This window comes from Scylla paramamosain, chromosome 46, assembly GCF_035594125.1.
Source record: "Scylla paramamosain isolate STU-SP2022 chromosome 46, ASM3559412v1, whole genome shotgun sequence".
Classification (NCBI taxonomy): Eukaryota; Metazoa; Arthropoda; class Malacostraca; order Decapoda; family Portunidae; genus Scylla; species Scylla paramamosain.
Genome location: NC_087196.1, coordinates 519,928 through 536,712, shown reverse-complemented (window position 1 = coordinate 536,712; position 16,785 = coordinate 519,928). Strand labels below are relative to the sequence as shown.

The following is a 16,785-nucleotide window of genomic DNA, read 5'->3' as shown; positions in this document are numbered from 1 at the left end:
GCCAGGTACTCCTTTCCGTGAGTGGGAGGACTACCTAAAGAATTGTGTGGCTGAAATATTGATCGCAGTGGAGAAGAGACCACCACTTTATGATCTGAATGTGGAGGGATACACTGACAAAGATGTTCAAGAAAATAATGTGCAGAATGGTCCACGCAATAGTCTGTTACTAACCATGGGTGCACCCAGCCCCAACACTTTCTTTGCTTTTTGCACTTGATCTTCATAAAGAGAGCGCAGACACCTACTGCTTCCACTAGATCCACATGGCAATGACCTCCTTTGTGGCTGTCACAGAGTGCACACAAGTAACACTAACCTAACCTAACCTAACCAAACCCTAGCCTCACCAAAGCATATCAGTAAGTTTAAGCAAATCTCACGTCACGTAATTGCCTTACGCAGATCAAGTGGGTCTTTGCAATCTCCGTGGACTCTCATGTTCTAATGCTGTCACGTTTCCAGCCCTTTCACCGCGACACAGTCCACAATACCAATGCACTGTACACAATATTTACAAGCACCCAGGGGAAGGAAACGTGACTTCATTAGGTTTCCCAGAGTCTAGCCAGCAAAACACTCTGAAATGGCTGCTGTACAAAGGGGAATCCTCGGAGTGATGTGTGACTGGAATCGTGCGTCAGTTGGCAGTCTCCTTATGTTATCGTCTTTGAATGCAAGCGAGGACTGAATGAAAGTGTCGTGTTGAAGGCTTATGCTATGAATTCAAAACATGATTGACAGCAACAGAGATGAATAAGGGAAAGTTTCATAAATAACAGGTAGCAATTTCTTTCGGATTTTTGAATGCCAGCAGTGAATGAAAATGTTGAATTGCAAGTTTAGAGCGTGATTTGAAAAGAAATAACTGAGAGAAAACAACTGAATAATGTAAAAATTCATATATAACAGGTAGCAATCTCCTTACGGCCTTTACCCTTTGAATGCCTGGACTGAATGAAAATATTGAATTGTTGCAAATTTACAGCGTGATTTGAAAAAAAATAAAATAAATAAATAACTTAAACAAAACAACTGAATAATGGAAAAGTTCATATCTAGCAATCTCTTTACGGCCTTTACCCTTTGAATGCCAGGAATGAATGAAAATATTGTCTTGAAAGTTAAAAAATTTAGTGCACGATTGCAAAGGACAAAACTGACACAAAAAGGAGTGAATGATAATCAAATCTAACCCTGCCTGACGCTTTACTGCACACTACTGTCACACAGATGAGGTGAAGAGTGTCAGTGGCAGTCGGAGGATTAACTCGCCCTCGCCATCACTCTGAGTATGATATCAAGACCGAACTGACAGCAAAGGGAGTGAAAAACGCAGCACAGTTACTAAGACGACGTGAATACCATGCCATTGCCTCAGTGCAGGGTTTCAGAAGACAAAACACAGAAGAGGGAGAGAATATTGGAAAAGTTCAAATTATCTAGTGTCTGTTGCTTCATTTCGCCTTGATACGCTAAAATTACTCCGTCTCTTATTGGTTTAAAGAATGATGAGTGTTGAAGATGCATTAGATAGCCAATAGTGAACTCAAATGAAGTGTTATAAGCAGTCTGCGGGTTAACTTGGCCTATCTGAATCTATTGCCTCAAATGCACACAAGACTCCCTTCAAGACAGTCTCCTGTTGCACTGAAGAAAGATATGAGTGTTCAAGATGCATTAGTAAGGCAAGACAGAACTCGATGAAGTGTTATTAGCAGTCCTAAACCTTCTAAACCTTGGTTTAACACAGCTTGTTCTAGTGCTATACATGATAGAGAGGTGGCCCACAAAAGGTACTTAAGCCTTCCATCACCAGAATATCATGCACTTTATATTTCTGCCCGGAACCATGCCAAGTCTGTTCTCCAACTATCCAAAAACTCCTTCATTAACAGAAAATGTCAAAACCTTTCAAGATCTAACTCCCCTCGTGATTTCTGGCATCTAGCCAAAAATATCTCCAATAACTTTGCTTCTTCTTCTTTCCCTCCTCTATTTCAACCAGATGGCACCACTGTTATCACATCTATTTCTAAAGCTGAACTCTTTGCTCAAGCCTTTGCTAAAAACTCTACCTTGGACGATTCCGGGCTTGTTCCTCCCTCTCCTCCACCCTCTGACTACTTCATGCCACGTATTAAAATTCTTCGCAATGATGTTTTCCATGCCCTCGATGGCCTAAACCCTCGGAAGGCTTATGGACCTGATGGGGTCCTTCCTATTGTTCTCCGAAACTGTGCCTCCGTGCTTGCACCTTGCCTAGTCAAACTCTTTCAGCTCTGTCTGTCAACGTCTACCTTTCCTTCTTGCTGGAAGCTTGCCTACATTCAACCTGTTCCTAAAAAGGGTGACCGTTCTAATCCCTCAAACTACCGTCCTATTGCTTTAATTTCCTGCTTATCTAAAGTTTTTTAATCTATCCTCAACAGGAAGATTCTTAAACATCTATCACTTTACAACCTTCTATCTGATCGCCAGTATGGGTTCCATCAAGGCCGCTCTACTGGTGATCTTCTGGCTTTCCTTACTGAGTCTTGGTCATCCTCTTTTAGAGATTTTGGTGAAACTTTTGCTGTTGCCTTGGACATATCAAAAGCTTTTGATAGAGTCTGGCACAAAGCTTTGATTTCCAAACTACCCTCCTACGGTTTCTATCCTTCTCTCTGTAACTTCATCTCAAGTTTCCTTTCTGACCGTTCTATTGCTGCTGTGGTAGACAGTCACTGTTCTTCTCCTAAATCTATTAACAGTGGTGTTCCTCAGGGTTCTGTCCTGTCCCCCACTCTCTTCTTATTATTCATTAATGATCTTCTAAACCAAACTTCTTGTCCTATCCACTCCTACGCTGATGATACCACCCTGCACTCTTCCACGTCTTTTCATAGACGTCCAACCATTCAGGAGGTAAACATATCACACAGGGAAGCCACAGAACGCCTGACTTCTGATCTTTCTAAAATTTCTGATTGGGGCAGAGCAAACTTGGTTATTGTTCAATGCCTCAAAAACTCAATTCCTCCATCTATCAACTCGACACAACCTTCCAAACAACTATCCCTTCTTCTTCAATGACACTCAACTGTCCCCCTCTTCTACACTGAACATCCTCGGTCTGTCCTTTACTTATAATCTGAACTGGAAACTTCAGATCTCATCTCTAGCTAAAACAGCTTCTATGAAGTTAGGTGTTCTGAGACGTCTCCGCCAGTTTTTCTTACCCCCCCCCCCAGCTGCTAACTCTGTACAAGGGCCTTATCCGTCCATGTATGGAGTATGCTTCACATGTCTGGGGGGGTTCCACTCATACTGCTCTTCTAGACAGGGTGGAATCAAAGGCTTTTCGTCTCATCAACTCCTCTCCTCTAACTGACTGTCTTCAGCCTCTCTCTCACCGCCGCAATGTTGCATCTCTAGCTGTCTTCTACCGCTATTTTCATACTAACTGCTCTTCTGATCTTGCTTACTGCATGCCTCCCCTCCTTCCGCGGCCTCGCTGCACAAGACTTTCTTCTTTCTCTCACCCCTATTCTGTCCACCTCTCTAACGCAAGAGTTAACCATTATTCTCAATCATTCATTCCTTTCTCTGGTAAACTGTGGAACTCCCTGCCTGCTTCTGTATTTCCAACTTCCTATGACTTGAATTCCTTCAAGAGGGAGGTTTCAAGAAACTTATCCATCAATTTTTGACCACTGCTTTGACCCTTTTATGGGACTGCCATTTCAGTGGGCATTTTTTTTAATTAGATTTTTGTTGCCCTTGGCCAGTGTCCTTCCTACATAAAAAAAAAAAAGTCAGAGGGTTAACTTAACGTAAGCATCCCTCCCCCAGTTCTCTATTCAATAATTCCTAGCGTTCAAAGGCATTGCTGACACACATCCTTCCTTACTCACACACCACGCTGAAACGTGTTGTGTTGTTGAGTCAGGCCAGTGCTCAGAAACACTTTGCTCTCTCATCACCACGACTGTTTTTCCCGGCCACAGAGATTAACCAAGTTCCCACGGGTGTTTTTCCTGTTAATAATAAAGAAATCTCGCCAATCTGTCATTAAACCATAAAAACACGCTTAAAAACCTCACTTCAACCAGAGTGTACTGAAAGATGGAGAGGAGCGGTGACGTGTTTCAGAATATGTAACAGGTAGTCTCTTTATGGTCTTAACCCTTTGAATCCTAGAGCTGAATGAAAATAGTGAATTGCAAGTTATTAACGTGACCTAACTAACCCGTACCGCTCCCTGCCTCCCCCCACAGATCTCCACTCTGGACAGCCTCGTGACGGCCCTGGATGCCGAGCTAGTGGTGGCAGGGAAGTCCATGGCAAGGGCTTTGGGTAACAGATGCAGGGCTGCCCACGCTATTCTGGCTGACGTCACTAAGGTAAGCGCCGCCTCGTTCCTCCCGCAGCCTTCTTTGTCCCTCCCCACACCGCCCGCCCCGATTCCGCCACCACGCTCACACCCCCACGCCTGATTCACGTCACGCCGCCATCCTCCTCCTCTTCTTGTCTGTTTGTCTGTTTGTTGTCTCTCTCTCTCTCTCTCTCTCTCTCTCTCTCTCTCTCTCTCTCTCTCTCTCTCTCTCTCTCTCTCTCTCTCGTCCTCTCCTCTCCATTGACGTCAGAATTCGTTCACTAAAGATGTCCGGCTCTCTCTCTCTCTCTCTCTCTCTCTCTCTCTCTCTCTCTCTCTCTCTCTCTCTCTCTCTCTCTCTCTCTCTCTAATTGCCCTTTGCCATTACCTTACGAGGCACAAACAATGACGGAGAGTCAGCCAGGTGTGTGGCTCTTAATACACCTGGCCGGCCGCAGATGTGTTGTCATTGGTGGTGGTGGTGGTGGTGCCGGTGGTGGTGATGTGGTAGTCATAATTGTAGCGGTAAAGTAATCGTGGTGGTGGTGGTGGTGTTGGATAGTGTTGGAGTAGTAGTAGTAGTAGTAATAGTAGTACTTGTTGTTGTTGTTGTTGTTGTGATGATGGTGGTGGTGTAGTGGTCGGTGGTGGTGGTGGTGGTGGTGGTGGTGGTGGTAGTAGTAGTAGTAATAGTAGTAGTAATAGTAGTGGTTGTGATGGTGGTGGTGTAGTGGTCGTGGTGGTAGTAGTAGTAGTAGTAGTAGTAGTAGTAGTAGTAGTAGTAGTAGTATAGTAGTAGTAGTAGTAGTAGTAGTAGTAGTAGTAGCAGTAGTAGTAGTAGTAGTAGTGGTTGTGATGGTGGTGGTCTAGTGGTCGTGATGGTAGCAGTAGTAGTAGTAGTAGTAGTAGTAGTAGTAGTAGTAGTAGTAGTAGTGATGGTGGTGGTGTAGTGGTCGTGGTGGTAGTAGTAGTAGTAGTAGTAGTAGTAGTAGTAGTAGTAGTAGTAGTAGTAGTAGTAGTAGCAGCAGCAGCAGCAGCAGCAGCAGCAGCAGCAGCAGCAGCAGCACCAGCAGCAATAGTAGTACTAGTAGCCGTAGTAGTAGTAGTAGTAGTAGTAGTAGTAGTAGTAGTAGTAGCAGTAATAATAATAATAATAATAATAATAATAATAATAATAATAATAATAATAATAATAATAATAATAATAATAAAATTAATAAATAATAATCTTGAAATCTGTGAAGGAGTAAGAACTTAGAATGGAATAAAAATCGAAGACAAATCATATAAATAAATAGATGAAAACACACACACAGACACACACACACACACACAGACACACACACACACACACACAAACACATAAAAAAAGAGAGGAAAATTAATAAAAAAAAAGTACAGTGAATAACTTATGATAGATTTTTATGTATTAAGGAGACTGGCCAGGGAAGCACAAAGATTGGGTGACACACGAAAGAAAAGCTTGGTCAATTTGCCGCTATTAAAAAATTAAACAGTTAAACATAAAAGAGTGGACAGAAAGGTGGGCCATGTTTCTGTCTCATTGCAACTCAATTCACAGGAACGAGAGAGAGAGAGAGAGAGAGAGAGAGAGAGAGAGAGAGAGAGAGAGAGAGAGAGAGAGAGATGAAAGCGAAAGGGAAGTTGATATAATGGAGTGGAAGCCAGTAACTCATCTCTCTCTCTCTCTCTCTCTCTCTCTCTCTCTCTCTCTCTCTCTCTCTCTCTCTCTCTCTCTCTCTCTCTCTCTACCACACACTCACACACACACACAACTGCAATACAAGACACTTTAGTATAATATTCAAGACAGAGAGAGAGAGAGAGAGAGAGAGAGAGAGAGAGAGAGAGAGAGAGAGAGAGAGAGAGAGAGAGAGAGAGAGAGAGAGAGAGAGAGAGAGAGAATTAACTGAAAACAGATGGCAAATAGAAAACGTGCTCACAGCCTGCACATTAACACCACTTTAAACACCGTGTCAGATAGCAAAGACAGTCAGTTCTTAAAATAATATTAACACAAAAAACTGGAGGCAATTTTAAGAGCCAAGAGAACACAGGCGGACTGGGAGGAGAAAAGAAGTAGTTTGGCTCATATTTGGAGAAGCATAAGAACTGGTAAGCGAGAAAATCAAAGAAGCAAGGAGTAAAATTTGGCACGCTATCGAAAGGCTGATCAAAGTTGGCAAGAAGGATGAAAGTTTGCACCCGATGGAAAAATACTTGATTGTTGAGGCTCCAGGTGGAAAGGGAAGTGAGAGAATGGGAAAAATGAGGGATGTAATAAACTCTTTCACTGCGATGCGGAACAGTTCACACCAATAGAGGCAATGTATCCAATCTTTCAGTGCATGTAGAAGTTTTTTTTTTTTCTATGTAGGAGGGACACTGGCCAAGGGCAACAAAAAATCCAATAAAAAAAAATTAAAAAGCCCACTGAGATGCCAGTCTCAGAAAAGGGTCCAAAGCGGTAGTAAAAAATTGAAGGATAAGTGTCTTGAAACATCCCTCTTGAAGGAATTCAAGTCATAGAAAGGTGGAAATACAAAAGCAGGCAGGGAGTTCCAGAGTTTACCAGAGAAAGGGATGAATGACTGAGAATACTGGTTGACTCATGCATTAGAGAGGTGGTCAGAATAGGGGTGAGAGAAAGAAGAAAGTCTTGTGCAGCGAGGCCGCGGGAGGAGGGGAGGCATGCAGTTAGCAAGATCAGAAGAGCAGTTAGCATGAAAATAGCGGTAGGAGACAGCTAGAGATGCAACATTGCGGCGATGAAAGAGAGGCTGAAGACAGTCAGTTAGAGGAGAGGAGTTGATCAGACGAAAAGCTTTTGATTCCACCCTGTCTAGAAGAGCAGTATGAGTGGAACCCCCCAGACATGTGAAGCATACTCCATACATGGACGGATAAGGCCCTTGTACAGAGTTAGCAGCTGGAGAGGGAGGGGGAGGAAAACTGTAGTAGATTATTCATTGTGGCTATAGAAGAATACAAAAAAAGAAAATGCCTTAGTGATTTGTGATGAAGAAAACGTGTCAAAGGATTAAAAACAGCAAAGATATGATGTGGTACTCAGATGTTTAGGAAGCGGAGGTGAAGTTTATACAAGTGTGATGCTTAGAAGTGGCTGAAGAAAAATACAAAAAATGCTTTAGAGTAGTTTGCGATGAAGAAAAAAGTATTAAATAGCAATGAAAGGATTAGAAACAGCAAAGATAAGATGTGATACTGCCATGTTTAAGAAATGGAGGTAAAGTTAATAGAAGGAAATAGTTAAACAGTTAAATAATTAATAGTATCACATAAAATACCTGCAAAATAATTAATGATAGTAAATAAACAATAGTAAAAAAAATACTTAATACCTAATGCTTAATAGTAGAAAATATTTATTAGTAGTACATAGACAACAGCGAATACTTAATAGCAAAAAGTCAGAAACATTTAACAGTACCAGTAGACAACAGTACCAAATAGTCAATTGCAAATAATAGGAGATAGTTAACGGTACAAATAGTTAATAGGGAATAGTTAGCAGTGCACAACAGTCAGCCAGCAGCAAGCAGTCAGCAGCAGCACAGAGGCGTAGTACAGACACTACTTCCCTGTGCTTCTGTTACACGTCCATGTTGTGTTTACTTCAATTTGTTTACTTCATTATTTACTTGTTTACTGATTGATTTGACTCATTTATATTTTTTTTATTTGTCTTGCTTTGGATGTTTGTGTAATGTACACGGTATTTGTTTATGTTTGTTTGCTTGTTTGTTTGCTTACGCGCTTATTTATTCGGTTTAGTTATTGTTTTGTTTCCTTTTTGCTAACTTGTCTTACTTTGAAGGAAATTTTGTGTAGGAAAAGATAAACTATTTCTCTTCATCTTATTATTATTATTATTATTATTATTATTATTATTATTATTATTATTAGTAGTAGTAGTAGTAGTAGTAGTAGTAGTAGTAGTAGTAGTAGTAGCAGCAGCAGCAGCAGAAGCAGTAGCAGCAGCAGCAGCAGCAGCAGTAATAGTAGTAATAGTAGTAGTAGTAGTAGTATAAATAGTAGTAGTAGTAGTAGTAGCAGTAGCAGCAGCAGCAGCAGCAGCAGCAGCAGCAGCAGCAGCAGTAGTAGTAGCAGTAGCAGTAGCAGCAGCAGCAGCAGCAGCAGCAGCAGCAGCAGCAGCAGCGGCAGCAGTAGTAGTAGTAGTAGTAGTAGTAGTAGTAGTAGTAGTAGTAAGCAGCAGCAGCAGCAGCAGCAACAGCAGCAGCAGTAGTAGCAGCAGCAGTACTAGTAGTAGTATGAGCAGTATTGATGTTATTGTGTTCCTTGGTTAACAAATGATAAATCTTATAATGTTTGCGCAGGTGGAAAATTTTTTTACCACTTGCTTGTTTGTTTGTTCGTGTGTGTGTGTGTGTGTGTGTGTGTGTGTGTGTGTGTGTGTGTGTGTGTGTGTGTGTGTGTGTGTGTGTGTGTGTGTGTGTGTGTGTGTGTGTGTTGTTTTACCTTGTTTGTGTAACGGAAGAGAAATTATTAAAAAAAATAAATAAATCAAGAATGAGAAATGAACACAATAACAGTTAGGTTTATATGTATATTAACCCCAGCCTCTCTCTCTCTCTCTCTCTCTCTCTCTCTCTCTCTCTCTCTCTCTCTCTCTCTCTCTCTCCCCCCCCCCGGGGCCCCGAGCATGCAGACCGCCTCAACGCAAAAAGCAGCGCGTTTATCTACGGCCGCGATATTCTAAACTACTTCTAGGTGTTTCTCTCTCTCTCTCTCTCTCTCTCTCTCTCTCTCTCTCTCTCTCTCTCTCTCTCTCTCTCTCTCTCTCTCTCTCTCTCTAATTCCTCAATGTTCCTCCTTACAGAACGTGCTTGTCTCATCGTTATATCCATCAGAGAGAGAGAGAGAGAGAGAGAGAGAGAGAGAGAGAGAGAGAGAGAGAGAGAGAGAGAGAGAGAGAGAGAGAATCAATGTGAAGATGCCGTGTGGTGCGTGAGGCTGAAAGGTTTTGGCTGATGGTTGGCTGCGTTGTAGCGAAGTTATGGTCTTTATCTAATCTTACTCCCTGCAGTGTCACTTTCTAGGGCATTCCTCACGAGTTGTGTCACCTACAGAATGTCACCAAGAGCAAGCAGAACTCTCTCGATCAGCTGAGCATTACTCTACTCTCGCAGGACGCCTCTCCTCTGCTGCCAAAAGTAATTTTAGACGCATTAGGAGTACCCCTCACCACTCCTAGCAGCTAAAAGTCTTTTCGGTCTTAAAAGTGATTATGTATTACTTTTAAGGAACTTAGAACTAAAACTGATCACTTACCAGTACTTTTAGCCTGTTAAAAATTTTATGTATACCGGCCCAGGTCTGAGTTTGAAGCCTTCCCAGCCGCCCTCCCTCACTACTTTCCGGATTCCGCTGGCCAGGCCACAGGTGTTCTTCCTTCTGTTCTCCCGTCCAGTGGCACTTCTCACTGCCTTTCCATATAATACAAACTATAAACAAAATTTCTCTCTCTCTCTCTCTCTCTCTCTCTCTCTCTCTCTCTCTCTCTCTCTCTCTCTCTCTCTCTCTCTCTCTCTCTCTTACTAAGAAAAAATGGTGCAATAGTGATCGCCGCCAAAAGGAAATGGACAAGTTACTCCTTCGCTTCATTGCCGGCTCTCTCCAACCTCTTTCAAGGGTTGAGGATGCTAGCTTTGAAGCTCTTCTTAACAAGGCCCAGCCCAGCTACAGCAGCCCAAGCCGCAAGGAGCTCAGCAGCAAGCTTCTTCCTTCGCAAACTCAACAACTACAGGAACATCTCAATAAGAAGTCTTCTTCTGTTGGTTACATCTGTGTTACACCTGACCTTTGCACAAACAGACAGATACGGTCGTGCACTGGGATCACGTGTCACTTCAATGATAACTTCCAGCTCCAATCAACACTGTTGGCATGCACAAGATTCAAAGGGTGCCACACCGCACAAAAGATCCATGCCACATTCACAGAAATCATCACTAGCTTTAACCTACAAACAAAGATTTTGACAATTGTAACCGACAGTGGCACCAATGTGCTTAAAGCACTCGTGACACTTCCCGGTGTGGACGATGCGGACACTAATCAAGACAGTGAAGGCGAAGAGGAGGATGACACCTTTCACATTCCTGATAACAATGACAACTTGCTGCAGCTATTGCCTGGCCATGTCAGATGTTTTGTTCACACTTTACAAACTACTGTGAAAGATGGGCTCCAAGAAGCAAGGCCTGTCTCAGGAGTCACTGGAAAAGCCTCACGTCTAGCGTCACACGTTCGTCACTCTGCACTGCCATCTGACATTGTCCAAGTCAGTGCAGACCTCGGGACAAAAATGCAACGCGATGGAACACCAGTAACAAGATGCTTCGCTCCCTTCTCAATATTGATCCAGCCAAGCTTCATCAGCTAAACTGTCCAGTAAAGATAACCAAATATGAACTTAATCTCATCAAGCAGGTAACAGACATCTTGACACCATCTGAAGTAGCAACTCTAGAGTGTCAGGGAGAGAATGTTGTAACGTCAAGCAAAGCAATTCCGTGCATTCGTGGACTGAAAGCTGAGCTTGAACAACCGTCACAGACACACAAGTCAAAGGTGATTACTACTCTCAAAAGCTCCATCAAGAAAACACTGAAGATCTATGAAGACAAGGCGATGTTTCAGCTGGCTTCACTCCTACACCCACGCTTCAACATGGACTGGTGCTCACCACAACAAGTCATGTTCATCACATCCCTACTCGAGTCTAAAGTACATGACATTAAGTCCACTGCCACTGAAGAAAAGGGTTCCCTTCAGGAAAATAAGGAGGCTCCTACAAAGAAGTGCAGGCTGTTCAGATTCATGACACCATCAGCATCAACGAGCTCTTCCCTCTGTACATTAACATCAACTTTATCACAAGTACAATCCTACCTGAGTCAGCCAACAACAGAGGATGACAGTGACCCCCTTCTCTTCTGGGAACAGAATCAGTCACCATTACCTCAACTAGCTATACTGGCTCTCCGATATCTGTGTATCCCACCATCATCAGCTCCAGTTGAGACACTTTTCTCTCTTGCTGGGAAAGTCTTTCGTCCTGAACGATGCACAATGACCGATGTTCGCTTTGAGGAGTTGATGTTTATCAAGTGTAACAAACACTTAGCAAATTACACATTACATGACAAATAATCTAGCCTATAAGAAATCATGTGTATAACAAGTTCTATATTTTTCAAAGAGAAATACTTTGTTTTCATTATTGGTGTGAAAGCCTGTGATCATGATTTGAAATAAATTCATAGAAGTAATGTATTATGTACTGTAAAGCAAAAACAAATAAAACCTCTTGCACACTATGTATGTTTTTAATACCATTAGTTAGTAAGTGATTCAAACGGTTATGTTACCGTGCTCAAATATGGAACAGTGCACCTAACAGATGTAGTTTGCTACCTGTTTAGGCATTGTACTTAATCATTGCTAATCATTATCTTTTTATAAATAATCACAGCGAAATGTGATTGCAATCATAATCTAATACAAATCATGCACAAAAAGACAAAAAATAATCGTAATCAAAAATACCAAAACTAAACTAATCATCATTTAATCACAATCAAAAAAGTATTCCACACCATAATCAAAATCAAATCATAATAATTTTTTTAAAATCATGCCCATGTCTGGCAGGTGTGGGATGAGCTTCCTCACTGAATATTAGTAGTGAGGTTTGTGTAGGATGTGATTTATCACTGAGTATTAAATATGTGAAGTGATTTGAATGGAAGTGTAATGTGAAGTGTTCCAGATATTTAATGGAATTAATTTGAGGGGAGATGAAACAATTCTCGTAGTTTTTCGTTGTTGTCGGAAGTCGTCTATGGTCGTCTGCGTGTAAATATATGTCAATAATACAAATTAAGTAAAAATTATGAAAAGTTAGACGCGTTCCCTTGAACCCACAAAAGCCAGTCTCAGAGATTAGGGACGCAGCAAGATCGTGCAACACTCAAGCAAGACAGGTGTCCCCCTCACCACTCCTAGCCGATAAAAGTCTTTTGGCTCTTAAAAGTGATTGTCTATTACTTTTAAAGAACTTTTACCACTAAAAGTAAAACTGATCACTAAAAGTACATTTACCCTATCAAAAATGTTTATGTATAACGGCCCAGGTCTGCGTTTGAAGCCTTCCCCGCCGCCCTCCCTCCTTTCTTTTCCGATTCCGCTGGCCAGGCCTGAGGTGTTCTTCCTTCTGTTCTCCCGTCCAGTCACAGTTCTCATTGCCTTTCCATATAACACCCACTATAAACAAAATCTCTCTCTCTCTCTCTCTCTCTCTCTCTCTCTCTCTCTCTCTCTCTCTCTCTCTCTCTCTCTCTCTCTCTCTCTCTCTCTCATATTTTACCCAGCTGTTACAGGAATTAATGTTTTTTCATCTTCTTTATCATGGCAAATGAACATTTTCCTTTTCACAAGAGTAATGATGTAGAGCTTATTAATGCAATTCATAATCAAAGTTATTCTTTAAGTGTTCTTAATACATTAATCGTTAACAGTTGTAATGAAGCAGATCATCCTAGTCATAGTGTAGATCACCTAAGTGAACCTAAAATACGTGATCCCGTATGCGATTATATTTTTTGTAATGAGTTACACAGTCAATCGTTTCCTAGTAACAGCTTACAAATATTTTCCTGCAATATCAGTAGTGTACCTCAACACCTGGACTCCCTATACGACCAGTGTTGAAGTCCATCCAGTGTCACTTTCGATGTCCTTGGCTTATGTGAAACTCGCCTTAATGACATTATTTGTAATGTGTATCAATTAGATCATTACATGCCATACTTTCAAAATAAGTCTATCCTTAGTGGTGGCCTAGCTAGCTACATTCTTAGTAAATTTCAAGGTGTGATTATTGATGATGCTTGTTTGCAATCACCACATATTGAGGCATTATTCATAAAAGTCTTAAAAACAATTAAATTTATAATTGGTATGGTATATAGACTCCCAACTCAACATTCACTGATTTTCTTGAGTCTATGGAAGAAATTTTACAAGTTTTATCGGATTTAAAGATGAAATGTTATGTAATGGGGGATTATAATGTCAATTTGTTACATATCAATGAAAATGCCACAGCATACATTAACATGTTTCAATGTTACAGCTTCTCTCAAATAATTATAAAACCAACTAGAGTGACTGACAGGTCTGCCACTTTAATAGGTCACATTTGGACAAATGACATGCAAAATTATATACACGTCCAGGGACAAAATATGGAGGAAATGGTTAATACTTTAAATCATCAATTAATTAAGGTGTCTGACTGGATAACTAGCAACAGACTTACACTAAACGTGTCTAAAACTTTCTAGATGGTGTCTTGTCTGACAAACGTAAATGAAGTTAATATTAATATAAAGATAAAACACAATTTCTTGAGTAAAGTTAATTGCATAAAATTTCTTTGCTTAATAATAGATGATAGATTAACATGAAAACAACACCTACATCAACTCTGTAGTAAATTGTCACAAATAACTGGTGTCTTGTACAAAATTACAAACAATATAACTGTCCAATGTCTGAAATTAATATATATGTCTACTGTTTATCCACATGTGATAAACTGTTCGGCAATTTCAGGGGGAGCTTTTAAAACACTCTTAGATGGGTTATTTGTTGCGCACAAAAAAATAACGAGAGTAATGTTTCATAGAAAAAAACGGTACGATCATACTAATCCTCTATTTTGTGAACACAACCTTTTGAAAGTCCCCGATATAATATTCTTGCAAACTTGTATATTTCTTTTCAAATTAATTTACATATATCCCAATAATACATCTTATAAATTACTATCCAATAATATTAATAACAATAGAAGGCCAGATGACCTCAAACTTCCTCTCTGTAGGACTGTCCACGAACAGAGAAGTGTGAGTGTGCGCGGCGTCAGGGAGTGGAACAGCCTCCCGCACGATATTAAATCACTAACCTCTATCAATTTGTTTAAAAGCAAAGTGAAATGTTTCTTACTTCTAAACTATGAATGTTAACCATAGCAATGTCTGTGAATCATGTGCTGTTATGTGTTGATACACAGACACACATGTCAGGTGTGCACATCTTGTGGACGTGTGTATGTACATCACCAACAATGATATCATTAATAGAAAACTTTGGCTAATATAACATATGTTACGGCAAAGTATGTATGTAACCATGCATACATTTGTTATGTATGTATGTGAGTATGTGTATGTATGTGCACAGGTTTGTATGTGGCCATGTGTGTGTGTGTGTGTGTGTGTGTGTGTGTGTGTGTGTGTGTGTGTGTGTGTGTGTGTGTGTGTGTGTGTGTGTGTGTGTGTGTGTGTGTGTGTGTGTGTGCGTGTATTGTGTGCCCGCATGTATGCATCATGCTGTACGTATGTTCGCATACAGGTTGCATATGTGTGAGTGTGTGTGTCTGTGCATGTACATATGAATGTGTGTATGTATGCAGTTATATGTTGTGGTATGTATGTTTGTGGGTATCTATGTAAGTGTGTCTACCTGTGTTTGTGTTCGCCAAGTTCACGTATGTGAACATATATGTGGCACAGTATAGCATACTATACACTCCATCACTCATTATTGTGTCATGTGCTGCAAACAACAAAACAAGTAGTCTATTATTACCTCTATCATGTGCAAAATGGCGGCTCAAATAGGAACAAGTCAGGGTGTAAACATTAGCGCTACTTGTGTCATTCTTTATTCAGGTCTGTATAAAAGCTTCGGCTTGATGGACCTGGCCTTACGTATTGAACTGTGTATGAAATGCAGAAATGCATTAATGTTACAAAAGGCAAACAAAATATATCAATCAATCAATATCAATCAACCTCTCTCTCTCTCTCTCTCTCTCTCTCTCTCTCTCTCTCTCTCTCTCTCTCTCTCTCTCTCTCTCTCTCTCTCTCTCTCTCTCTCTCTCTCTCAGGCGGTCTGTTCACCACCATCCTACTTTTCGCCACTCAGCCAAAACTGAACCAAGGTACATTTTTAATTTCATGAGAACTAGGATGGGAGGAAAAAGCAGTCGCCTGTCAGTGGAGGCACGGCTGAGCCTCCTGGGCGAGTGTGGCGTGGACGCCGTGAGGCTGTCCCGCCCCCGCTCAGGGGGCTGCTGTGGGAGGGGGAGGCGCTCTCTGGCCTCCTTTACCTTCCGGCAAGGGGCCGAGGGGGGGCGAAGCCCCTCGTGTCGGATCAGGCGGCCAGCCTGAACATGGACAAGCTGGCCGCCTTGGACCAGGAGACACCCATCAGGGTGCACTGCCTGGCAGGAGGCGCAACAGTCTTCTGTCAGGACCTGCCCCTGAGGGACCTCCTGGCCGGACTGAAGTACACTACGGCGGGGCGTCACGCCGTTTTGTACTTCAGCCTGGCCGGAGGTCTGGGTGTCCACGGGGGGCAGGGGCAGGGCTGCCCCGTGCTCTTTTGCAACAGCAAGAGAGTGGGCAGCCGCCCCAAGCCCCCCAAGAGGACCAGGCTGTCCGCGTCCCAGAGGCGGGGCAGGAGGCCGGCCCCGCCCCAGAGGCTGGCCAGGTGGTGGTGGCCAGCCCGGGGCACGAGGCCGGCCACGCCCCTGAGGCTGGCCAGGTGGTGGCGGCCAGCCCAGGGCACGAGACCTGCCCCGCCCCAGAGGCTGGCCAGGTGGTGGCGGCCAGCCTGGGACACGAGGTCGGCCCCTCCCCTGAGGCTGGCCAGGTGGTGGCGGCCAGCCCGGGGAAGGAGGCCGGACCCGCCCCTGAGGCTGGCCAGGTGGTGGCGGCCAGCCCGGGGAAGGATAGCCTGGGCCTGTGGGTCTCGGCCCCCAGCCCGGAGGAGGGGCAAAAGGAGGCCAGGAGCGCCACGACCCCCGCGGAGGACGAGGGAGCGGGGCTCGTCCTCCGAGGAGTGGGGAAGGGAGTGGTGGCCCCTTCCCCCCACCACAGCGCCAACTCCCCCAGCCAGGGAAGGCTCGCCAGGGGAGGGGCAGGGCTGGAAGCAGGTTGTCCCACGGCCTGTGGGACAACCTGCTCGCCATTGCACAGACCCTGTCCCTCACCCTGGTGGTGTACTCCGCCCTGCTGGAGTACTTCCCTGACTGAGGGGGCCGCCGGCCCCACAGGGCAGTCGGCTGCCCGGGGAGGGGGGAGGGGGAGGGGGAGGGGATAGGTTAGGTGGGAGGGGGGAGGGGGAGGGGGAGGGGATAGGATAGGTGGGAGGGGGAGGGGGGAGGGAAGACAGCCGGGAGGGGGAGGGAGTGCTGTCTTGGGAGGGGGAGGGGGGAAAGGGGTAGGTTAGGTTAGAATAGGTTAGGTTAGGTTAGGTTAGGTTAGCTTAGGTTAGGTTAGGTTAGGTTA

At 43.2% G+C, this 16,785-nt stretch overlaps 2 protein-coding genes across 2 annotated transcripts; both read left to right on the top strand.

The window, feature by feature from the left end:
* Positions 1 to 266: 266 nt before the first annotated feature.
* On the top strand, positions 267 to 14,384 carry LOC135094628 (zinc finger BED domain-containing protein 4-like). The gene is made up of 6 exons (XM_063994883.1): positions 267 to 308; positions 4,260 to 4,385; positions 9,490 to 9,573; positions 9,996 to 10,562; positions 10,709 to 11,440; positions 14,313 to 14,384. The coding sequence occupies exons 1-6, from the start codon at positions 267 to 269 to the stop codon at positions 14,382 to 14,384; spliced, it is 1,623 nt and encodes a 540-aa protein (XP_063850953.1).
* A 1,078-nt stretch (positions 14,385 to 15,462) lies between these two features.
* On the top strand, positions 15,463 to 16,530 carry LOC135094627 (skin secretory protein xP2-like). The gene is made up of 3 exons (XM_063994882.1): positions 15,463 to 15,534; positions 15,707 to 16,243; positions 16,390 to 16,530. The coding sequence occupies exons 1-3, from the start codon at positions 15,463 to 15,465 to the stop codon at positions 16,528 to 16,530; spliced, it is 750 nt and encodes a 249-aa protein (XP_063850952.1).
* The last annotated feature ends 255 nt before the right edge of the window (positions 16,531 to 16,785 follow it).